Source organism: Lissotriton vulgaris, chromosome 4_1 (assembly GCF_964263255.1).
Source record: "Lissotriton vulgaris chromosome 4_1, aLisVul1.2, whole genome shotgun sequence".
Lineage (NCBI taxonomy): Eukaryota > Metazoa > Chordata > Amphibia > Caudata > Salamandridae > Lissotriton > Lissotriton vulgaris.
The window spans coordinates 1,172,416,418-1,172,442,506 of record NC_141691.1 but is presented as its reverse complement, the minus strand read 5'-3'; the positions used below and the strand labels follow the sequence as shown (position 1 = coordinate 1,172,442,506).

Genomic DNA, 26,089 nt, shown 5'->3' with positions numbered 1-26,089 from the left:
CATTTACGAATAGTGGCTGGTGTATAGTCTCTCAGTTTAAGTTTCATGCTGAGTTCTAATGCTTGTGTCTTGTAATCTTCAGTTTTTGTGCAATTTCCTTTGATTCTTAAAAACTGACTATATGGCAGGTTGTCTCTCAAGGGTTTTGGGTGATAGCTTTTGTAAGAAAGTAAGCTATTTTTAGCAGTAGGTTTTGTGTATGTCCTTGTTTTTAAACTATTGTTTTCAGCAAAGATGGTAAGATCCAAAAAGTCTATGGTCGAGCTATTGGCCGTGTATGTAAATTTTAGCCAAGGGTCACGTTCATTAAGCCAATTGATGAACAATTTCAAGTCATGTTTGATATCCCATATGAGAAGAATATCATCGATGTATCTCTTCCAGTATAAAATACTGGAAGAGTACGGATTGCATTCATTGAGTACATGTTGATCCTCAAAGTGGCTTACATATAAACCTTCCAAATACTAGGGCACTAGGTAGTGCCCCAAACCACTGCACTGTAGCTGCTGCTTGTTGCAGAATTATTCCACTTTTGTCTTTAACTGTTTTTTTAGTGCAAAAATACACTTATTTTCATCACTTTTTCTTCGAAATTCATTTTTACATTTTCTCACGTTTCATCCACTTGCAAAGAAATGCTTATTTTCTGTTTTTCTCATACTCCCAATGGGCCATCCGTGCCTCTTCAATCAAGAATACGTAAAAGTGCAAATTTCGTAAAAAGCAGTTTTATTTAAAAACCCAATGCATTTCGGGCCTCCGTGGGCCCTTCGTCAGGGGTAACTGGAAAGATCAACAAAACAACAATTAATGTAAGTAAAATATATCACTTTCTCTATAGAATAGACATACTCTTTAACCAATTGTCTCTCATCTTTCAATAAATGCAGCAATGATAGCCCTAACTTACATTAGACTAAAAGCATAATGAAAGTGTCAGCGCATTTCAAATTCTTTTTTTTTTTTTTTTAGAAAAATATATATATATATATTTCTCTTCCCAATGCCTGTGCGTGCACCTCATTACCTTTCCCCCCCCATCTGTGTACCCTTTCCATGTGCTCCCACTTCCTCCCCAAGTAGATTCCCTTGCTGCGTTCTGCTTCAAATACAGTCTGCTTCTTTTCCTGTTATCCACCCATTAGTTTCTGCCTCATGGATCATCATAGAAATGGTGTTCTTGAGTCTTTCAGTAGGATCTTCAGTAATCTTCCTGTAGAATTTGGTATCTGATAGGAGGGTAAGGCATTGTGAATTGTAACCTTCTTTACTCAGGATGACAATTCCTCCCCCCTTATCGGCGGGTTTGATTACTACGTCCTCATTGGACTCCAAAGTTTTGAGTGCTTGGCGTTCTTTGTTGCTAAGATTCTGGAAAGGAATCTTCTTCTTTTCTGTCATGGCATCTACGCCTTTTAATAGTGCTTGTTCGAAAGTATGGATCTCAGGTGGAATGCTTCCTGCTGGAGGGTTGAAGGTGGATTTTCTTTTTAAATTGGTGTCTCCTTCTGATGGTAAAGTAGATTTGTCAGCAAAAAATGCTTTTAGTTTCAGGACGCGGCAGAATTCTGCCAATTCACACTTAAGTTTGAAGCTATCCATTGGAGGCGTAGGGACGAATCCTAATCCTTTATTCAGGACTTTCTTCTGGTCTTCCGTCAATTCGACATTGGCAAGATTGACTATTAATGAGTGTTGTTCTTGCTCGTACTCGGTTGGGCAGATGACATGCTCCTTGTCAGTACGTTTCTTTGTTGATCTTGCCAGGCTAAGGTTTTCTTTTTTCCTCTGGGTTGATTTCGGCCCCTGCCTAAAAAAGGCGGTTGTTGTTGCTGTTGGGTTTGTTGTCCAGGTTGTTGTTCGTTTCCCAATTGTGGCATTTGTTGCATTCCATAGTTGTAAGGTGTCATCCAGCCGCCATATTGTGGCATATATGGTTGGAAGTGAGGCATATTCATATTGGGGTAATACGGTCTTTGCCATCTGTTGCCCCTTCTTGGTCTCTGATATCTATTGTTGTTCCCACCCCTTCTGGGGATGTAGTCTTCGGAGCTACTAAGTGAGGTATTGGAAGAAGTTCTCCCCAAGGATTCATTATCTGACCCCGGATCATTGGTGTTGTAGTCTTCTTTAGTATAGGGATGCATCTTTTCTTGACTGAATTTTTTAAGATCTTTTCTAAGGTATAGTCATTCTATTCGATACTCATCAATAGTCATAAGCAGTGAATTATCCCCGCCCATGTGCGGGACTCCGGAGCTTATATATATATATATATATATATATATATATACAGGTGTATGTCAAGACACTAAAGTTTGTACATACACTCAAATATGTATGAAGACCTACATATATGGAACTATGCAGCCCTCATAAAAGCCCAAGCTAAAAAAAAGGAACAAACAGCCAGAAAACAACTCAGTAATACGTGTATAGTAATAAATTACTTAAGACAACTTGTAAATAGAGACCATACACCCAAATAGCTTCATACAAGAATCTCTTTATTTTCCAGAACAAGGAAAAAAACACAAGTAATTGAAGGCAGTTTGGGCCATAGGCTGCATAGGAATTACTGTCCTGAGACAGAAAAGACAACTGGCACCTCGCCTTTAAGATTTTCAAGAATCTAGGCACTTTGCCTTAAAGAACCTCAGAGAGCCCTATGCTCCCAGCATGCACCACAGGTGGCAGTTAGGTCAGTTCTTTTTTCCAGTTCTTTCTGTGAGGATCCTGGAGCTTGAGCTCAACAGTTTTTTGACTTTTTAGTCGGAAATTGTTATTTTTCTTGCTGTTTAGCATTTCTCCTGTGCTGGAAGAAGTTTTACCTTCTTTTTCTGACAGAAACTTGTCATCTTTTTCTGTCAAGATGCCAGCTCTCTTCAGAAATTGTCCATCTTGTGGAAAAAAGATGGCTAGGTCAGATCCACACTCCGTGTATATCGCCTGTCTTCCTTCTTCTCATAAGGTAGACGCCTGTTATCACTGCCAAAGGTTTTTCTCAAGAACACTCCGTGATAGAGAGAGGTTTTGGCTTCAGGCGGTGATGGAGAGAGGAAAATTCCATCCAGAAAGTGGCCTAGGGTTCAAGAGCCCTTCTCTCATCAGAAGCATCAACACCATCTACAGTCTGCCTCTACAACATCGAGAAAAAGGCAGATTCTAGATTGTTCGCCGGCTGTGTCGCAGCCACCGTCGAACAAAAGGCCTGAATAGTCTCCGATTTCGAGACAGCGTACGTCTCCGTCGTTGAGAAAGGCCTCGAATTCAAAGCGTCTTGCTTTGGACCTGAGGTATGGTCAAGATGCGAGTCTATCGACGTCGAAACATGTATCGTCGCCTAAACACCCATCGACGTCGAGACACTCTCCGTCACATTGTCGTAGGTCAACGTCGAGAAGCTTGCCGACGTCTAAGAGACCTGGAGACCGGTCGACGTCGAGAGCAGGTCATCATTCGACGTCGAGATCCCTGCGAAGTCGAGGTCATTTGAAGTCAAAGTCACCACAACGTCATGCCAGTTCGACTTCGAGATCCCCTTTGAAGACGTCGAAATCTGCACAGCCCTTGACTCCTACAGGACATCACCATGGTTTGTCGAGGGAGAGGCATTTGTCGACGTCGAGGCCATCAACGTCGAGGGACAAGGAACATGCTGGGGCCTCGGAGGAGGTTGCCGGTACATCTCACTCTCCCTCAAGATCTTCGTCACCTGAACTTCATATTGTACAGGTTTCACCGAAGGGCTCTCTAGAAGTTGGTGAAGAACCTAGGCGGAAGAAAGCTAGGTCTATCAGCAGCCCTGGTTCGGACTACTCCTGTACCTACTCTCCTCCCGCCTGTCAAAATCTCCAATTCAAACACCTCGGAGATCTCTACGAGGATCAAGGACACCCACTGTGGTATCTTCAAGAAGAAGATCTCAGACTAGATCACGCTCTCCGCGATCCTGTCATAGGCATTCAAGGGATAGATCTAGATATTTTCATTCTTCACCAAGGAGGAGACCACGAAGACCTCGCAGCTGGTCTACGTCGTCTACTATGACCTCTATGAGAGATTACTCTCCTACTTGTACCTCTACACCTCCATCACGAGTTTCACCTGTGGACAATCTCACTACCTTCAATGAGGTGTTATGTCGAGAAGCGAGCAAGTTTAATAGAACGATGTCGGTTTCTACTGTGTCTACCTCAGTAATCTTTGAGACCCTGCATCACCGTTCCTCAGCCGGACCGTTGCTCCCACTTGTTCCTGGCATTATTGACCTTGCCACTCAGACTTTTCTAACTCCTGCAACAGTGGGTTCTGTGCCTTCACGGATAGCTAAGAAATATAAGGCCAGGATCCATTATTTCTTCGCTCTGATCCGCCTCCAGATTCTATCATTGTGGCAGCAGCTAGGAAGACTCAGTCATCTATGTCTTCCTCCTCAGTTCCTCCAGATAGAGACAGCAAATTAATGGATTCCATGGGCAGGAAAATGTGCAACACATCGGCCTCTTTCATGAAGGTTTCCAGTGCCTCTGCTCTATTGGGAAGATACAACAGGTCCTTATGGGATTCCCTGGGTCATTTTGTAGATAAGCTTCCTAAAAAAGATCAGCAAGATTTTCGAGAAATCTTACAAGAAGGAGGTCTTGTCGCTAACCAAGTTATTTACGCCTCAGCGGATGCGGCTGATTTACTCGCTCACGGAAACGCTCACTGGATCTGTTCAAGCCGTTCTGCATGGCTGCGATTAACTGGCCTTAAACCTGAAGTGCAGCGAAAAATTACTAACTTACCGTTTAATGGATCTTCTCTCTTCGGTCCTCATGCAGACGAAGAGATGACAAAAATGAAAGCGGAACTGGACACAGTTAAAGCGGTAGGTCTGGAGAAAAGAAAGACTTTCGTAAGTGTTTTCGCTCCAATGAGAACCGCCAGTTCCAACAAAAAGGTCAATCGAACCAGTGGTCGTCTCAGGGTCAACAACAACAGCAACGGTCTCATTTCCAACAAAGGCAACCAGGGAGGGGAAGAGGTAACAATAAACAACAGGCCTCTACCTCAAAACAGCCAGCGAGACAATGAGGAGATACTTCCTCTAAACGTGTTGTCTACTCCGGTCGGAGGAAGTATTGATGGTTTTCTGGTGGAGTGGCACAATATAACAAGCGACAAATGGGTGCTAAATATTGTCGAAAATGGATATCCACTACGTTTCAAGACCCCACCTCCTTCAATTCCTCCGAGGGAACTCAGTTCGTGTCATCCCATCCTAAAAATGCAGGTACAGTCTTTTGTTAAAAGAAGCCATAGAACGTGTCCCAGTTCATCGGAGACGCCAGGGGATATACTCTCGCTATTTCCTGGTTGAGAAAAAAGGTCCGTCTGTGGAGTACAGGCCTATTCTGGATCTTCGCATCTTAAACAGATACATACAAAAAGAAAAGTTCCGGATGCTGGCTCTACACCAGATCTTCCCCCATTTACATCAAGGAGACTGGATGTGCTCCATAGATTTGCAGGATGCTTATTTCCACATTCCAGTGTCCAAGAAGCATCAATAGTTTCTCCGTTTCCAAGTGGCTCAGCATCATTATCAGTTTCGATTTCTGCCATTCGGACTTAAGTCAGCCCCAAAAACCTTTTCAAAGTGCATGGCAGTGGTGGCGGCTTTTCTGCGCAAACGAGGAATTTTCATTTACCCATACCTCGACGACTGTCTTCTGAAGAGTTCCACTCCATCTCTGCTTCAGTCGCATCTGTCTTACAGTCTCCACATTCTGAACAAACTGGGTCTACGAGTCAATTTCAAAAAATCGATTCTCAACCCCACTCATAGCATTCACTACCTAGGATCGACGCTGGACACTGTGGAATGAAGCTTGTGTCCTTCGGAGGAGAGATTCGCATCTATCAGGACGAAGTCTCGGGAGCTTCAACAGACTCTCCTCTCTTCTGTCAGACAAGTGTCCTCTCTCCTGGGGTCCATGGCCTCGTGCATCTTCATTGTCTCCAATGCTCGATTGCACATGCATTCTCTTCAGCAGGCTCTGGAGGACCAGTGGGCACAGACTTCAGGGAAGTGGGAGGATCAGATTGCCCTTCCCCAGTCGGCCAAGGACTCCATCAGGTGGTGGACACAGAGATAGAATCTACTGCAGGGTGTTCCCTTTCACCAAGAGACTCCAACGCAAACTATTGTGACAGATGCCTCAATGCAGGGCTGGTGTTCCCATATGGATCACCTCCAGGTGCAACGTCGGTGATCGGACACAGAGAAGGGTTACCTTATCAACTTCCTGGAACTGAGGGCAGTCCAGCTAGCTCTCAAATCCTTCTTTCCGTTTCTGAGATCCAACTCCCTCGTAGTTCAGACAGACAACACCACAACAATGTTTTACCTGAACAAGCAGAGAGGCACCAGGTCCAGAATTCTGTCCCAGGAGGCACAAGCAATTTGGAAGTGGTTACTGGCAAGACGTCTAACCATCAAGGCAGTCCACGTGCCGGATGTCCTAAATGTCCAGGCGGACTTCCTCAGCAGAGAGTTTGTAGAGGCGCACGACTGGGTGCTCAACAACGACGTTGCTCAAGGCTTTTTTCAACGCTGGGGCTTTCCAGACATAGACTTGTTCGCAGACGCAACAAACGCCAAATGCCCCGTCTACGCATCCAGGTTTCCCCAACCAGGGTCAAGTGGGAATGCGCTGCTGATAAGCTGGTCCCAGAACTTGCTCTATGCCTTTCCCCCACTAGCTCTCATTCCAGTGGTGATAACCAAATTTTACAAGATCAACTCCAGGATGATACTGATAGCTCCGGAGTGGCCGCGCCAGTGGTGGTACCCAGACCTTCTCCAACTCTCCGAAGTTCCACCCCAGAGGTTACCTTGCTGTCCGGACCTGCTGTCCAAGAGCCAAGGGAGAGTATTCCATCCCAGCCTTCCTTCGCTACTGCTGACAGCAGTTAGACTTACCAGGTGACTGTATGAGCATCCTCAAGGGAGCCAAAAGGCCTTCTACTAGAGCTTCCTACGCTTTCAAATGTAAGCGTTTCTACATCTAGTGTTTGAATAACGGACATTACCCAGTTACAGGACAGGAAATGGTCATTCTACCATATCTGTTATATCTGGCTAAGTCGGGGCTCCAATTTTCCTCCATCAAGGTACACTTAGCAGTCATCACAGCGTACAGAAAATCACCTACACGGGGTTCTTTCTTTAAGATGCCAGTTCGAGCACCTTCTCCTCCGTGGGAGCTCAATGTGGTCCTAACCAAGCTGATGGGAGCACCTTTTAAACCAATACACAAGACTTCTTTGCAGCACTTATCTTGGAAAGTTGCCTTCTTGGTCGCAATTACCTCTGCTCGTAGAGTAAGCGAATTGCAAGCTCTGTGCTGTAAGGAACCCTACACGGTATTTCATGCAAATAGGGTGGTTCTTAGAACTCATCCTAGTTTTCTGTCAAAGGTGGTGTCAGAGTTCCACATAAATCCGGGAATTACTTTACCCACTTTCTTTCCCAATCCTTCTACGCCCCCTGAAAGGGCCTTACATTCTTTAGACCTTAAGAGAGTGTTGAAGTTTTATTTGGATAAAACTAAAGATATTAGAAAGACGGACTGGTTATTTGTCAATTATGGTCACATCAATACTGGATTAGCAGCTTCTAAGCGGTCCATCTCAAGATGGATAGTCTCCTGTATTTCCTTGGCCTATCAGTTAGCTAATAAAGCTCTTCAAGGGAGGCCCAAAGTGCATTCAACCAGAGGAAAAACCTCAACTACGGCTCTCCTCAGAAACGTTCCCATTGCAGAAATTTGTAAGGTAGCCACATGGCGGTCTGTTCATACCTTTTCTCGCCATTAATGCTTAGATTCAGATACTCAGGCAGATGCTCAAGTAAGTCAAGCATCTCTGAGGAATCTGTTTGGTTGATTATTGCTACCTATTACTTCAAGATTGGTTTAATTACTAGTGCTACATTGCTGGTCTGCGAAGTGTGGGGTATGGGCTTGCTATTCTATTCATTACTTATGACTATTGATGAGTATCCCCTGGAAGAGAAGGATAAGTTACTTACCTGTAATCCTAGTTCTCATCCAGGGGTATACTCATCAAAGTCATAAACACCCCACCCGCCTCCCCGGTCTAGCAATGTTAGTACAGGTTTTTAAGTGTTTTTTATACACCTTTACAAAAAGAAATGACCTAACTGCCACCTGTGGTGCATGCTGGGAGCATAGGGCTCTCTGAGGTTCTTAAAGGCAAAGTGCCTAGATTCTTGTAAATCTTAAAGGCGAGGTGCCAGCTGTCTTTTCTGCCTCAGGACAGTAATTCCTATGCAGCCTATGGGCCAAACTGCCTTCAATTACTTGTGTTTTTATCCTTGTTCTGGAAAATAAAGAGATTCTTGTATGAAACCATTTGGGTGTATGGTCTCAATTACAAGTTGTCTTAAGTAATTTATTACTATACAAGCATTGCTGAGTTGTTTTCTGGCTTTTTGTCCCTTTTTTTAGCTTTGGCTTTTATGGGGCTGCATAGTTACATATATGTTGGTCTTCATACATATTTGAGTGTATGTATAAACTTTAGTGTCTTGACATACACCTGTATATGTATGTACATATATGTTTATTTTTATATGTGTGTGTGTGTGTGTGTGTGTGTGTGTATATATATATATATATATATATATATATATTTTCGATTTCACCAAGCATAAACAGTTTATGCAGATGCACTCCGCTCCAATTAAAATTACCACTCCAATTGTTGTTGCAGGTAAAAGGATTTATTCAAAAATCATTCCAGCATGATATATTGAGTGATGGAAAAACACCCAATGCGTTTCAACGATAAACTCGTCTTGCTCACGGGTAAACTCTACACAGAGCTTGGTGCAATAAATAAAGTTCATTCAAACAGAATTGCGTGACGAACAAAAAATTGTCAACATAAACAACAGACTTACATCAAACGTCCCTACAGATAGCGGCCATATTGAAAAGGTAATCTGTTTACATACAATTACTCAGTGGTACATTATTTACACATTGTCAAAAAGGCTGATTAACAGACTGTTTTAGTACCAAATGAAATCATTGTATTTATTTCTGCGTAATAAGGCAAAATCATCATAAATCATTAATAAAAAATAATAGATGCAAATTTGCTTATACACTTTGTTCATTTGAACATACTGTATTTTACTCGCTGCGACATCGGAACTGCAATTGTGCAATATAACAATATATCCGTTGTTTGCTGCAGATAAAAATCGCCTTAATGCTGCACATCGTGTCAATAACTTTAACGGTAAATCAACCCAATAATCTGCCGTGAGAGTATCTAACTTAGTAGGTGAGCAAATAGTCTTGTTAAACCTGGTGGAAAGAAAAAATTATTTGCTACATGATGAAGGCTAAAATACTTCAATCCCCAGTGGGTGGGCACAGACTCTATTAATCCCAAGTGGGAGAATCATGTAATCTGCATCATGCAACAACTAATCATAAAGCCATCTTATATCTCCATTCCATATGGATGCATATACTGGAAAGTCTCCACAATGTCGCAACTTGCTTGCTTTCTTCGCCTGAACGAAAAAAGAGAAACAGAAAAAAACCAGTCCGGCCAAACAGAAACGCTGAATACTCGGGCCAAAATCTGTAAGGAATACATAAAAAACATATAGTGATTGACACAGTATGTGGATTAAAAACAATTCAGAGATCTCACTGCAGGAGGTTCAAAGCCTAACACAATCAAAAATGGAATGCTGGCGATGCATGGCATGCAAATTTAGTTCAAATGTCAAGAAAGTCTATTACCCTGTGGAAGACAGAGAAAAAGCCATTAACAAACATCTCTCCTATCTGTCTGACTACTGTGTATATATCTTGGTTTGCCTGTTTGCCAAGAAATACGTTGGGAGTACGATGTTTCCAGCAAAGAAACGTATTCTCGAACACATGCGGGCAATTCAAAATAAAGACCAACTTTCACCAATTGCCAGACATTTTGAAGAGCTTCACAAAAGCAAACGGAACTTATTGAAGTTCTTTGTTATTGATTGTGTCCCCCCTATGAAGAGAGGAGGTGATAGGATACGTATGTTGCGACAAATGGAGAGCTGTTATATATTAGACCTAGACACCAGAATTCCAGGAGAGCTGAATTCAGAAGAGGAGTTAGCTGGGCATCTGGGAGACTGACTACTTTACCTTTGATGCTTGACTATTTATCTTTTCATTATATGTATCGCCAGCATTCCATGTTTGATTGTGTTAGGCCTTGAGCCTCCTGAAGTAAGATCTCTGAATTGTTTTTAATCCACATACTGTGTCAATCACTATATGTTTTTAATGTATTCGTTACAGATTTTGGCCCGAGTATTCAGCGTTTCTGTTTGGCCTGACTGGTTTTTTTCTGTTTCTCTTTTTTCGTTCAGGCGAAGAAACCAAGCAAGTTGCGACATTGTGGAGACTTTCAAGTATATGCAACCATTTGGAATGGAGATATAAGATGGCTTTATGATTAGTTGTTTCATGACGCAGATTATAGGATTCTCCCACTTGGGATTAATAGAGTCTGAGCCCACCCACTGGGGATTGAAGTATTTTAGCCTTTATCATGTGGCAAATAATTGTTTCTTTCCACTAGGTTTAACAAGACTATTTGTTCACCTACTAAGTTAGATACTCTCACGGCAGATTATTGGGTTGATTTACCGTTATTAAGGTTATTGACACGATGTGCAGCAATAAGGCGATTTTTATCTGCAGCGAACAACGGATATATTGTTATATTGCACAATTGCAGTTCCGATGTCACAGCGAGTAAAATACAGTATGTTCAAATGAACAAAGCAAATTTGCATCTATAAGTTTTTATTAATGATTTATGATGCTTTTGCCTGCTTACGCAGAAATAAATACAATGTTTTCATTTGGTACTAAAACAGTGTTAACCAGCCTTTTTGGCAATGTGTAAATAATGAACCACGGAGTAATTGTATGTAAACAGAGTACCTTTTCAATATGGCTGCCATCTGTAGGGACGTTTGATGTAAGTCCGTTGTTTATGTTGACACTTTTTTGTTCGTCACGCAATTCTGTTTGAATGAACTTTATTTATTGCACCAAGCTCTGTGTAGAGTTTAACCGAGAGAAGGACGAGTTTATTGGGTGTTTTTCCATCACTCAATATATCATGCTGGAATGATTTTTGACTAAATCCTTTTACCTGCAACAACAATTGGAGTGGTAATTTTAATTTGAGCGGAGTGCATCTACATAAAATGTTTATGCTTGGTGAAATCGAAAATTGACGACAGGGCAACCCCTGACCCTGGAATGCACTGCTGTTGTGGAGTCCCGGCAGCCTCAGAGGAGGTGAAATATATATATTCTATATCCACGTTATTAATGTATAAAGAAAAAAGGAGAGGTGCCAACACACATCCTAGGCGTATTCCTCTCATGACCCTAAAATCCTTGGTGCATTCCCCCATTTTTCCGAACTATACTCTAGAGGTTAATAGGGCATAAATCTGGGATAAGTATATTATGATATCTATGGGGGCTCCTAGATCTTTCAGTGTTTCCCACAATTTAACTTGATTGACCAGGTCAAATGCACTTGTGAGATCTACGAAGCAAAGGTGTAACACTCCGTCCTTAGCTATGGTATACTTTCCTATTAATAACTCAAGGTTTAGGCACTGTACCCATACCCCTCCTGAAACCATACTGTGCGGCTGGAAGGATGTTGTTTTCCTCAGCCCATTGTTCTAATCTTCCCAGCAATATTCTCCACATCAGTTTGAAGGTACAGTCCAAGAAGGATATGGGTCGGTAACAGTTTGCCTTCCCCCTGTCCCCTTTTTTAAATATCGGAACCATAATGCTTTCCACCCAGGAGGCTGGCAATACCCCCCCCCTAGTGCTGCATTAAAAACATTTACTAAGATGAGGGTCCAGAAGTCAATGTTACATTTAAATAAATCTATAGGTACCCCATCGGGCTGGCTGCTTTTCCATTACCACATTTTTGTAGGGCTGATTTAATCTCCCCCGGAGTAATTACTTATGTGTGTACTGGGTCTACTAAAATACAATTTTTGTTCTTTACGATCATCTCTAAGACAGCATCAGGGTTAAAAATACCCTCGAAATTTGCGATCCAGTCTTCAGCAGGGACTGCATATTCAATTATTTCTATTGAGTTTTCTTTAAAATAGGGGTGATCAATTGTCCTCCAGAATAATGTTGCATTTCTTGTCTCTGCAGCCTGACCAAAATTCACCCAAGCATCATCGTGAATTTCATTTTTTCTTTTGATTAGGGTGCTTTTATAATCTTTCCTCAGGATTCTAATTTTTTCTCCATCTCATGGTTTTACCTTTAGTGCTTTTTTCCGTTCTCTATTCAGCCTGGAGCATTTCCGGTTAAACAATCTGGGGTTATTTTCATGGGTTGGTTTTTTCCTTTAGACTTTTAAGTCCTCACTCATTTTAACCATGATATTGTTAAAGGCACTTATAAATAATTGATCTGTTAAGGAGCTGTCGAGACAGCTGTCAATATATTTTTTTTTATTGATTCGTAGTTGATCCATAAAAGTTGTTGGATTTACCCTGGACCATTTAATGCTAACCCCATTAGCTCCCTTTGGCTTAATGTCTTTATCTGAACCCTTGCCCCTGGGTTGCTGAGTCAGGCAAAACCTTAGTGTGAGGATAAGTGGATGATGGTCACTAAGCAAGCTTGGTCAAATTACACATTTTTCTATCGAGCCCACGACTTTAACCAACACCATAAAGTGGTCAATACATGAAGCTGATCTTGCCCCAACATAGGTACATAAAGATGTTTCTCCATCTGGGTTTTCCAAATCTAGAACCATTAAATTATACTTATGGGTAAGATCATTCATTTCTTCCCCATAGTCATCATGCTTAAAGTGCTGAAAACTTTCCCCCAAAACAATCATAGAGTCCACATTGTACACCTGATGCAATATCACAAGTTTCAATATTAAAATCACCCGCCCATATCAGTAAATATTCCACCCCAAATTCATTTAGAAAATGGTCCAGGTCTTTTTCTAATGCCTTAATGATTCTTGATCTAGTACCATCGAAAATATTATTATAAAAATTAATCAGAACTATGGACTGTTTCCCCTCTGAGTATAAATAAATATATTGATAATACTGTGACTTATTATAGACTTTCTTTAAAATCAGGGGTGAGGTAAGGGCGATTAAAGTTGCTAGACCACCTTTTGGTCTCCCCAAGATGGGGTTGCATGTGTGCATATAACTTGAAAGCCGCTGATAAAAAAAAAAAGCACAGTAGCCCAGGTTTCCTGGTTCATAACTACTGCACTGCCCTCTAAAGTTTTTTGCTTTTCTTACCCATTTATTATATACCGGTCTTGTACGTAATGATGAATACCTAATGCCTTATACTACCTCATATCTTATATTTTTTATAAGTGTATATTGTAAAGCGCTCTGATACCCAGAGGGTCACGTTCACGCTATATACAACCTTATATATAAATAAATAAATCTGTACTACTACTACTACATTGGAGCGTCTTTTATCGCATGTCATTCTGTGATGTCATTTGAATGCCTAAAGTGCTTGGCACATCCTAAAGTGCACCACAGTTTGAACTTCTCAGCAGGCTTTGAAAGTGTATGTGAGCAAAATGTATCTGTGAAGTGCTGACTCTGACAGACTGGAGACCACACCCTCTCTAAAAGCAGGTAATTGGCATACCAGTCCAGTGTTCATGCTCAACAGCAACCAGAGCAGGCAGAGGCCAGTTCTCCAACACAAATCCCAGATCACTCCTGACTCACACCACCCAGCCCGACACCTCTCTATAGTGATAGATCTAGAAGGGCATAGGGCAGTGATAAACAAAAGCAACAGCTCTGGTACTCCTCCATCTAGTCTTTACAGGCAATGCAGACTGATTCAGAGGTTGCTGCGAACCCGTTTAGCCCACCCCCAATAGATGTGAAGCAAGGTGTGTCATAATAGAGTTTGTGTGTTCCCCCAGTAGTATGAGCTGATCACTACCCTGTCATTGTGGTGACTAATGTTATCTATGAAGGGGCCACTCCAAATCCAACCTCACAGCAGTCTGGTTTCTTGAATCATTAGCCCTCTGACACTCTCAGAGCCTTAGTTTACCCATTTTGGAGGTTCTGTGCCGGTAGAGCATGTGGCAACCATGCAATGCCTTGTCGCAAGGGGATGCCATACCAACTCAGCCCATGGTGCATCCTGCGATTTTAGTACTCAAAGTGTGTCTTTGTAACTTTGCTCAAATGTTAGTCTACCCACTTCTACAACTGAGTGAATGGGAAAGGAAGGCACAAAGAGAATGCTTCACCTTCTCATAAATCTCCTAACTAATGCATTATTCCTGTCATAATGGACTCCCTTTTAGTTCAGATTCAGCAGGAGCAACTCACTCCACATCTATAACAAACACATGCAATGATTAAGCAGTAAGCCTGAGAAAAGGGAAAATGGGAAATGGGATGAGAGATAGAGATGTGGAACATCACCCTAATGGGTTTTTCCAACTCATTTGGGGGGCTCTGCTACACTTGACTTCTTTTAGGTTCACCTTAAATGGAAATAACTGTTTAAACATACTAAAATGTAAACATCCTCTTTCACTTTATAGATCACACTATGTTTCAGACTTGAACGTTACAGATAGCTCTATCTTTCAGTCTTCTAAGTGAATGGTAGCTCTCCTACAGGTTATAGAGCAGATTTAGTCTTGCACTACAAGAAAATCTTAGTAACCTCATTGGATTCCTTGCATCATAATTCTCAAGTGTATATATTTAAACTTTATTGGTATACCCTGTGAATCTAATGTCATCTAATATTGACTGTTGAACTCTAAAAATAGATATTCGGTAACTAGCATTGCTTCAAGAAAATTCCCAAACCTTGTGAATTAAAATGCTGTGAAAGTTCTAAAAATGGGAAAACACAAAATGTTATATACATGCAGCAACTTACAGTTACAGATGCAACAACAGATCCCCTTTCATCTCGTTATAATCATTGGATTTCTTCTCCAGTTCCTCCGGCATCGTTCCACAGTCTCAAGAAAGTTAAGCCTGGCTCGATTGGTGTAAAACAAGTCCACCCACCCTCTTACTCCTGCTGTATGGTTTGAAAGTTATGCTCAGATTGATTAATTTTTGTAGATGTATCTCAAGTTCCATATTTTGTTAAGGATTGTTTTAATTTTGACTTCATATATTTTATTCCACCTAAAATGTTACTCTACATGAGTTTTTAAGTAGAGCTACTTTTCCTTATCTTGTTTTATCTAATAATTGTCATTATTGTGTTGTTTATTGCTATGATCGATGATGTGTGGTGTAAAGCTAATATGCAGTTGATGTCAAGTCAGCAACCATGTGAAAATAAGTCTTCCTTGCAGAATTTATGAACCAATATGTATCTGAAGTCTTTTTGTGAACTGAATGACTGCAACTGTGACTGTTTGGCCACCTCCAGGTTTTTTGTTGAGTTAGTAGGTTTTTACCCATGTTGATGCATTTACTGCCTACTGCAAGTAGCTGGGAACTGAATGTTGCCTGTTCTGAACTTTTCATTGTCTCAGAAGCATACTGAAGGTAATCAAAATGTTAAAAGCATCATTATGTATGTGCTTTATGTGCATTTCCTTTTTCTCAGTTACTGGAGCGTGTTAAGATGCAGTTGGCTTCTTTTCTTGAAGATCCGCAGTATCAAGATCAGCACTCTTTGCACATAGAGATCATAAGGACCTTCGGAAGAGTTGGGCCCAATGCTGAGCCTCGGTTCAGAGATGAATGTAAGTTCTAACATACTGGGAAGTTTGGCTGTATGCTGACTAAATGTAAATTAAAATGCAAACATTATTACAAAATTGTTGATAAAAATATTTTCTGAAAAGTATCATAGTTTGATTTGGTGACTGAGTAGGCTACATGGACAACATAACTCAATTCCTGTGTTTTCATGAAATTTTAGTAGTGAGCAGCCTTCTTCCAGCTAAACATCCTGAGTGCCAGCTATGAGCGGTCACAGGTACCTAGTACTGAAAAAGTCAAAACACCTACTGACATTAGCAAGAATTATTGGGATGGGGAAATGGAATGTAGTAGTCGCTAAGCATGTTGGTTTCGCCTGCGTGAAATCTATTGTATTTAATATGAATATCAAAAGGGGCTTACATCTCGCACTTGCTTTTCATAGGTTCCTGTGCTTGCCCCTTACTTATTTTTTCTCAGTTTCTGTTGGCTTAGCATACTATTTCCTGCTGTTTCTCTTATCAGTATCCCCCGGCCTATGTACTGTTTTCATCCGCTTTGGTGGAACTTTTTTTAATCTGTCTTTGCATGTTTAGTGGGAAGCCAAACACTCCGATCCCAATGCTCACTCACCAGTCCTCCCTGGGGCAGAAGCAAGGACCCGCTCTAGTGCTCCCTTTTGTTTGTAAACCGAGCAGCGCACTCCCCAGTCCCCCCAGGGCCGAAGCAGGACCCACTCTAGTTCTCTGTTTTGTTTGGATACTGATCAACAATTTTGGCCTCCAGCATGTGCAGATCTCCACGTACCCCACGGCAGCCGATAATAGATCTTTCTGTCCTAGTCATTTCTTTGTATTCCCAATTTTGTAGCCCAGCCTTTATAACTGAAAAGGTGGTCTCTGGGGCGATCGTGGGCAGATCATTTTTAATATGTTACTTCTAAACAGGTCTCAAGTCGTTTCATGTTAGCTGTGATAGGTCATGTCGTCCTGGTTCTTTCTTTGCGTTGTTTTTTTTTTTAACAGAATTCTTAATGAAGGGGCTAGCACTTGGTGTGACCTATGGCATATTATTTCCATTGCATTGTGCCTCGACTAATGCATATCTAGCTATCCTAGTGCCAGACTGAACAGATGACTCAATGTTTTACCAGTAAAGAGTAGGCTGTCAGCTGCAAAGAGATGCACAGCATTAGAAGCTTAATTTAACTCCTGAAGCACCAAGATAGACATATGTCCCATGTCTTCCTGCAAAGACTACTTGCAAATTTAGTTGATAATGGCTACTTTTAACAACCTGCCATTTTTGAATTGTACGAGGTCAAATTTTGGTTATGGGACCTTTATTTCACTGGGATCCATTTAAACTTGTATCCAAACTAATGTGAATGACTAGGTTTTCTTTTGCAAAGAGAAAGAATGGGTGTTTTCTTACTGTTTAAACACCTGGAATTTATGCAGGGGTGTAAAGCAGGCCCCTGCAGCCCAGTCGTCCCCAACCCTCCAGTGGGTTCTATTCAGTCCAAGGCCATTGAATATCTCTTTGATATGGGAGACACAGAGGGCACCATAATTTTCCACCACGCACTGAATGCACAGAAGAGATGCCTTGTTGTACTGTGCCTAGCTTGGCAGAGTTCTCTTTCACAGGGGCATCCGAGCTGTGCATCACACATGCCTTTCATTTGCGACATTCTGCTGTGTCAACAGCTACATGGCAGTTGTCTGCTGCTGTCTGTCATGCAGCACTGCTACAGTGTAGCCATGGTGTTCTGCTTCCATTCTCTAGCCATGCATTGCGCTCTCCTGAAAGTGTTTTCTTTCCATACACGCCGGGGCTAGGGCCAGCACTTCATGCTGATGTTGGGAACCAGTCTGGGCATGGAGATGCCTGGACTGTGCCATGTTGACTGACAGCAGCTCAATGACAGGAGCTGTTAACTCGTGAATTCTTCACTGCTGGGTCTGTCCTGCTTCAAGTCCATGCAACTCGCCTCCCAAGAGTTATTCCTGCCCAAGGTATGTCTTCCCACTCCCCGCCAATGAGCTTCCTGCGTCTGAGACAGTATAGCCATGGCATCCTCACGGTGGGGTAGGACTGCTGAAAGTATGCAATTCTGTGGCCGCAATGTTTTCTTCACACACTGCATAATCTACCTATTTTATACAAAACTGTTTCTAGCTTAAACAGGTAAAAACTTACTAACATTTTGGCTACACGTCTTGTTGCACAGTTGAAAGCCCAATTCAAAGATTGAATGGTCTTTCCGTTGCTTACACTGTGTTTGGTTGTTAAACTGCTACTGATTGATTGAAACCTTTGCCCAGACAATGTTAATGTGTGTGCAAATGACAACTTTATGAAGTAATGTGTCACAAAATGTACGGCATTGCGTCACATAATTTTCTTTATCAAGCTGGAGAATTTAGTCAACCCTGATACATAATTTAGTTATCTCTTGTCACAGAATTCCATTGGCGTTGTAGGGAGCTCTAGTTACTGCCAAGATCGAGCTCCTAGAGCTTCTTGAAAGCTCTTCTGCTTTTTAGGCGTGCTGCTTGTCTTGCTCCAGCACCTCAAGCCCACTGTTCATGGACAAGCACTAGTCATTGTCTAATATGCCACCTGTGAGCTGGAGTTATTGGTCATCCTGGCGTGCATGTGATGCATTCTGGTCCCGTGGCGCGGTCGATGGAAGCGGCTGCTGCACAACCCTATTAAGAAAAACAAGCTTTGCTGCCAAGAACCTTTTCAGGTCTAGGGTCACAATGCCGGGTGCTACTGCTGAAAAAAGAAACTACAGCATTCATGCATTCTATTACACTGATCTCATGTGTTGGCTCCTTACCACAATTTCTCCTGTTGAAAGCTATAATATTTGTGGAAATTACCAGATATTGCCCTTTGTAACATTTTTACTGGGTACCCATTTTCCTTGTGTAAAGAGTTTTTACAAAGAGTTTTTACTTTCTAGGTAAATGTTCTGCCTGGACACCCTTTCTGAGGTTGGAGTTCAATGGCAGATTGTACTGTATTTTATCCCAGCCCCTCCTGCGCACTATTGCGTTGACACTGTCCCAGCACTGCCAGAGGGAAGCCAGGGAGCCCAAGGGTTCTCATTTGTCCTGAGAGACCGAGATCTGGTCCGATTGGCTGCCAAGGAGTTGACCTAGATTCTTATTTAGGGCAATCTAGCTCCCCATCTGGGTACAGGACAGTCAGATCTAGAGACCGACCACATTTTCTTCTCCTTTTTGCCCCCGTCTTGCAACTCTTACCCAGACTTCCTTTTCCTCAGTACTTTTCTCCTTGCCTCCTCTCTGCCACTCTTCTCAGTCTTTTTCGTACAACTGCCTGAAAGAAGCCTCCTCGAGCCCTGTCTATCCTGTCTGTGTCTCTTCCACTCAACCTTCCACCTCCTCTCTTCTCCTCAGTCACTCCTGTATCTTTTCTCTTAACTTCTCCTTCCAGTTCCCATCTGTTCCTCACCCTCGTCTCTGTTCCCTCTTCATCTCTCCTCTGTCTCTTCACTTAGGCTCCCCTGTCTCTCTCTTCTGTTCAGCTCCCTCCCATCACTTCTATTCCACTGCTGTCTGCCCCTTCCTCTTCTCCTAATTTTCCATCCCTTCAGCCTCTCCTTGCTCAGCTCCCTCTGTTCTCCTTTATCAGCCTGCTCCCTTCTCTTCTCTTTTCTTATTAACCCTACCTTTTCTTCTACTCACTTCACCTCTCTCCTCAGTTTTCCAGTTTCTCTCGCTTTCCAGAAATGGTCTTTCTGTTTCCACAGTCTCTCGTCCCATCAAGTTCCGTCAGCATGTCTCTTGAGTTCCCGTCTTTTACCCTTCCTCCATTTCTGGTTTGTATCTTGTCTCATTCTCCTGTTTCTCCCTTCTAAGTGCATTCCTCCCCTCTCCCACCCCCTTTTTCCCCCTCTTGACAGAGATGACAGAAACTACGCGGCTCGGCCAGGTCTAGGCTATGTTTTAATTATTTTAACAAAGCTTTTTATTGTTTAATACTGCTTATTCGCACAATACTACTTACCTCTCATTTGCACACTCCTTGCTCGACCCAGGCACCCCGGTCCGTCACGGCAAGTGCCACTTGAACGGAGGGTGCCCCAGGGGATCAGAGCAGTTGTTCCCACTTCCGGGCTGGTGGCATTTCCGGCACTACGCGCTCTAGTCAACCGCCGCCCATTACCGATAAAAGACCTGGGGAAGAGCTGACGTGAGTCAGATGACAGACTACGCTGCTCGGCCAGGTCTAGGCTATGTTTTAATTGTTTTAACAAAGCTTTTTATTTTTTAATACTGCTTATTTGCACAATACTACTTACTGCTCATTTGCACACTCCTTGCTCGACCCAGGCACCCCGGTCCGTCACGGCAAGTGACGCTTGAACGGAGGGTGCCCCAGGGGGTCAGAGCAGTTGTTCCCACTTCCGGGCTGGTGGCATTTCTGGCGCTATGTGCTCTAATCGACCGCCGCCTAAGCATGGGCGAATTTTGCGAATCTGGCGTTCGCGAATTTGCGTATTTGCGAACTTGCAATCCGCAAAATCCGCGAAATCTCACGAATTTGCGGATTTTTTTGTTTTTATTGTGTTCGCAAGGGTTTCTGCCAGTTCGCGAGGGTTTTGTACCAGTTCGCAATTGCGAACTTACTTGTCGGCACGCAACGGTCGCGACTATGTTGTTTCTACGCCTGGTTCATCATCACAGGTTCACAGTACCCTCTGTTTCAACACTGCCACCCTCTGTTTCAACCATGCCACCCTCTGGTACCGCAATGCCACCCTCTGGTTCATCATCCTCATCATCACTGTAGATTATGGGGGGGGGGAAGCAAGCACACCTGCCCTGCTTCAACTGACATGAATTAATTTGGGGTTGATTTATTAATGTGTCACTGTTTTAAAATTCCAGTCTGGCACCTGCCTCCTTATCCGTAATTTGCTTTCTGTTGCAGTGCAATTTTTTTTTCCAGGACCTTTGTGGCCTACTTGTAGCTATTCTATGAGCCTGCTGTGAGGGTCAGAGCAGGGTCATCCAATTGTTGCAACTAGCAACTGAACTCTGGAGGGGCCCCAGTCAGGAAGCACTACAGGGAATGGTTACTAATGATGAGTTTGAACTTTTGCACCTGCTGAGTGCTTTCAGTTTTGCAAAACTCGTTTTTCTGCAATTTTGCGGGATTCGGAAGCCGCAAATTTGTGCGAATATTCGATTTGTTTTTTTGCAGCGTGTTAGTTCGCAAGGTTTTGTGCGTTTTAGCGAGCCGCTTGTAGCGCAACGGCGCAAAGTTACCCTCACGGTCGTGAACGGGCGCGGCCATCTTGTTTCTCATTCATTGCTATGGTTCTGGGCATGCTTTTTCTATCCTCTCTGAATCTCTGCCATCCTTTGCTTGTTTGAAGTTTTTCTTAATCTATTTTACCTATTATCTATCCCTCTATTTTTCTAGCTCTATATTTTTGTGTTTTCTGCTACTTTTGGTTAATTTTAAACTACTTTTTTAAACTCCTTTTTTTTTCTTCTTCCCTATTCTATTTTCTTTATTATTTAGCTTCCTTTCTGCCCAGACCATGGTAAAGGGAGCCGGGAAGCATCCCGAGAAGGGGAAGGGTCCCGCACCCCGTGCCCGGCTCCCGTGCGGGCGTTTGAGGGGGGAGCAGGTCGCACCCCGGGAGATCTTCAGCCCGGAGGAGGTTGCCGCACTAATTTTTTATGTTCAGCGCCGCCTCCCCAGGACCATCATGGCAGGCGGCAAGATCGCTCGCGGGTACGGGATCCAGGAGCGCCAGAAGCGGTGGGAGAAGGTGTGCCGGGCCATGTACCAACACTCTCGGGTCCTGCGCACCTACAACCAGGCCACCCACCGTTGGACGGATCTCCTGGACCGGGAACGCGATCTGCTCGACCTGCTCGGCCTTGAGATCCCCGGGCTTGGTGAGTAGTAGTAGCTATTTCTTTACTACTCTGTTTTCTCCTGCTCTTTGTGTTATTATATTGTAAATTTTTGTTTTTTACCAAGAGCATTAATGCTGCTGATTACATTGTAGGTAAATTATATTTCAAAATGTTCTGTGCATTTCAGGTGCACTACTCTCCTTCTCAGTAGCGTTGCTACTATGCTTATTTGTTTTCGATTTTGTGTTCATTTCATTGGCCTGTGAAATTATGTATGAGTGTAGTTTAAAGAACTGCGTAATGCTAGACACTAAGGGTCAGATTTTTAATTACCGGCGCATCCCTGCAAAGTAGCAGGGATGCGCCAGTAATTGTGCGCCACGCCACCACCACCCATGGTGCGCCGTATTTACAATGCGGCGCACCATGGGCCCAAAACGTCACCAAAGCGTTGCGCATCTGTGCCGTAAAGGCGGCACATTGCTGGAGTTGCGTCGCAACGATGGCGCAGCTCCAGCAATGCTCTGGGGTGCCCTATCTCCCCAATGCTGCGTCAAGCCGTACGTCTGCTTCAGGCAGGCGCAGGGTTTGAGTCGCGCATCATTGTCCTCAAAGTGACTGATTGAAATCTTGTAGATTTCCCTCAGCCACTTTTAGGATGCCTTCCTGCGCAGGAACGCCCTCCCTTGCGCCGGAACGCCCCCTGATGGGGCAGGGCTTTACAACGTGATGCATCTCCCATATGCGTCACGTTGTTAATATACGCTGCACCATGGCGCCTCTTTTGTTCTGCCGCTGCGTCACAAAAGTCACGCAACAATGGAGCAAAAGAGCCGCAAGGGGCTTCTAAATCAGCCTCTACAGACTCAAGTCCAGTCCTTCCTTTGTACACATGGCGATAAGAAGAAATAGTGGTGGGGGATTGATAGTTTGAGTATTTTAATGACTGGTTAATGTAGTAGGAAACTTTTTAGTGTTGTCGCTGATCTGCAATCACGATGGACTTTGTCTGTCACTTCGCGTGCAAATCAAGCAATACTAATAACGTAGTAGACCACATGAGATATATATCCCGTGGAATAGTTGTCTATTTGCTATTTCGCCAAAATATTTTGTTTATTGTTCTTTTGAAATGTTTGATTTGGTTGACAAATATCATCCATGTTTTCTCGTCTTGCTTTCTTTCATGTTGTACATCAGCTCCCCCCAGGGGCAAGAGGACACAGGAGGAGGAGGCTGCTGTTCAACAGGATGCAGGCCAGGATCGGGCAGGCAAGGGCTCCTTTGCTGGCCCCGGTAAGTTTTAATTTTAATATCTTGCCTGGCGGGGATGAAGTTTTCACTTCTGGCCCGCAGATCTGGTCCCCTGTGGGATCTTCTGTTCTGTCCAGGCTGGTGGGGTCCTTTGGCAGACCCTCCTTCCCCGTGGGTATTGCTAGGGTATCTATTCTACGTGAAGGAATCTGCGGCTAGTAGTCTCTATCAGATGTACGAGTTACTTACCTTCGGTAACGATGTATCTGGTAGAGACCAATCTAGCTGCAGATTCCTTCACGGCCCGCCCTTCCTCCCCGTTCTGCGAGGACCCTTGGGTTGGTCTTCGGTACTCTCCTCCCGGTGGGGGGCTGTGTCTCCTGTGAGTGCCTTCTTTGCCCATGACGGGTTGCTCTGTCTGGTTGCGGTTCATTCCTCCTCTTGCTTCCTTGGAGGATGGGGTTACAGTGCTCCTGTGCCCCTGTGCCCCGCTGCTCTGGCTACTCCAGGTTTGGGGGGAGGGGGGTTGCCTTCAATATCTGTCCTCCCCTCCCTTCCTCCTGCTGCTGAGGGTCCTGTCCCCTCTGCTAACCTCCGAATAGGGTGTCATCTGGCCAGGCCTTGCCCTTGTTCCTTGGGGGGGTGGTTGCCCTCTCTGCTGGGGTGGCTTGGAGGTTTGTGTTCCTGTCTGTTTTGGGACTGGCTCCCCCTTCCTTGTTTTTGGATGGGGTGGTGGGCCTGTTACCTGTATCATGGCTTTTTACGCATGTTCTTTGTCTCAGGGGGAAGGCTGTCTATTTACTCGCAGGGTGGCTGCTCAGGTCTCTTCTCTGTTCTTTGTTCTGCCCCTGCCTTTGGACACTGCGTTGTTGCACTGTTCTTTATGGTGTCATTTTTCTCCACTCTCTCTCTCTTTTTAGGTCTCGCCTATCCCTTTCCGCAGGGAATGGATAGGGGAGAATTATAGTAGGCAAAATAAGTTTTCAAACCATCGGCGGATTTCAAACAGTTCATGTGAACATAAGCACATGCTTTTCCCCCTCCTTCCCTCCCACTCGCTGGCTCCCCCGCTCCCACCAGGCTCTTGAAGCGCAACGCTTCGCCAGCGCTTCCCTCCCACTCGCTCACTCCCCTTCTCTCCCGCCCCCCACCCAACTTGCGTTACACATTTGTAAGCTTATCCCTTTTGCAAGTATTTACATACTACGTGGCCACAGGCTTGTCTACCTCTAAACTCACCGCCGAAAGCAAGGCGCCCTGCACTTTGGCCACATGCAGCGCAATGTTTAAAACTTCTTTACTCGGCAGGAAAGCACCTTCTTAAGAATGTCGCATCGATTTGCCTCTTGCTGTGTTCGTTCCCGCACAAGTGAAACATCCCCTCAACCTACCTTTTCATCCTTTAACTGTAACGTTCGCACCTACTTGGCAGACAAGTAAATATTAGCAAAGCATCTCTAGCTTACGTACATTTCTTTGTGAGACTAAAGGCAAGTGCGAAACCTTTGTTATTTAAAAAGCACTATTCTTTTTTTCCAAACTAGTTTGCTACTTAAATGAAACCAAACTAGCATTTGCCATTTCTTCTTGATACAACGCCATACCTGCCATACCTTGACGTCACCGATGCTAAAAGCTCCACAACTTTTGCTTTAAACACAGTAATTTTCCTAAGATTACAAGCAACATAGTTTTTTTTGCAAATTTTTAAGGGTGTGAAAGTACTTTTCGAAATTGGAGAACAATACCTTTAAATTGCTATCCTTAAACAGGTTTCTTTACTTACTTTTACTATATGGAATTTTTATAAAACTAAACGCTTGGGTATTGCTTATACAATTACGTTTGCTTTTTTGTTATTTAGTAGGAATAACAACTAGTAACATCTACTTTTTTCAATGAAATACACGCATAGCATGTAGAGTAATCGCTTGCTTATTTATGCGCTGTAAAATACACCCCACCGCACTACATAGTTTCTTAGGAATTCACTAGTACTTTACAATACAAAGTGCTTTCTACATGCTTTTTACAGCCACAAGCTTGCTGTTTCATGCACAGCTGCCATGTGGCTTTATCACGTTAATATGATCGCGATAACTTTTGCGGCGTGTGCGCACACACAGCACCTCTGCTGTGCAGAGCACGGAGCATAGATTTCTGCAGTGCAGGGTTAGATGTGGCCCCTTAATAAATCGTCAGTGAATGTCTTTGAATCATTCATGTCGTATGAGCACCTTCGCATCTGGCTGTCTGGTGTTTCTTCTGCCTGTTTGTGACCCCTTGGAGTCTTTCACTCTGAATTTTGCTCGGACATCCAGGTAGTTTCTTTGGGGGGTTAGTGGTGGCTCATTTTGTATATTTTAATTCGGTTTTGCTGGCTGCTGTGGTTATTTTGTTTTTGCACTGAAGAACTGAAACACAAGCACACACAAAACCACACATACAACTACACACACAATCTCACACACACAACCACACACACAACCACAAGCACGCACAATAACACACGCACACAACCAAACACACACACAACCACACACACAACCACACACACAACCACACACACAACCAAACACACAACCACACACGCACAACCACACACACACAACTGCACACACAACCACACACACAACCACACACACAACCACACACACAACCACACACACAACCAAACACACAACCACACACACAACCAAACACACAACCACACACACACAACCACAAGGCCACACATACAACCACACACACAACCACACACGCAACCACAACCACACACAGAACCACACACATAACCACACATAACCACACCCAAACACACCCAACCACACATCCACACACCCACACACACACACACAACTGCAACAAAACGCACAACCACAGACAACCACACCCACACACAACCACACCCACACACAACCACACCCACACACAACCACACCCACACACAACCACACACACACAACCACACACACACACAACCGCACACACACAACCACACACACATCTATCTATCGCCCTCACTCTATCGATCGCCCTCACTCTATCTATCTATCTATTGCCCTAACTCTAT

At 43.5% G+C, this 26,089-nt stretch overlaps 1 protein-coding gene across 8 annotated transcripts in view; it reads left to right on the top strand.

Annotated features, from left to right (window-relative positions):
- The window catches only part of RELCH (RAB11 binding and LisH domain, coiled-coil and HEAT repeat containing), an 853,871-nt gene that overhangs the window by 717,484 nt on the left and 110,298 nt on the right, over positions 1-26,089 (top strand). For all 8 annotated transcript variants that reach the window (XM_086965401.1, XM_086965404.1, XM_086965403.1 and 5 more), the window contains one exon: positions 15,753-15,891. In XM_086965401.1, the coding sequence (XP_086821527.1) occupies positions 15,753-15,891 (139 nt within the window). The remainder of the gene's footprint in view (positions 1-15,752; positions 15,892-26,089) is intronic.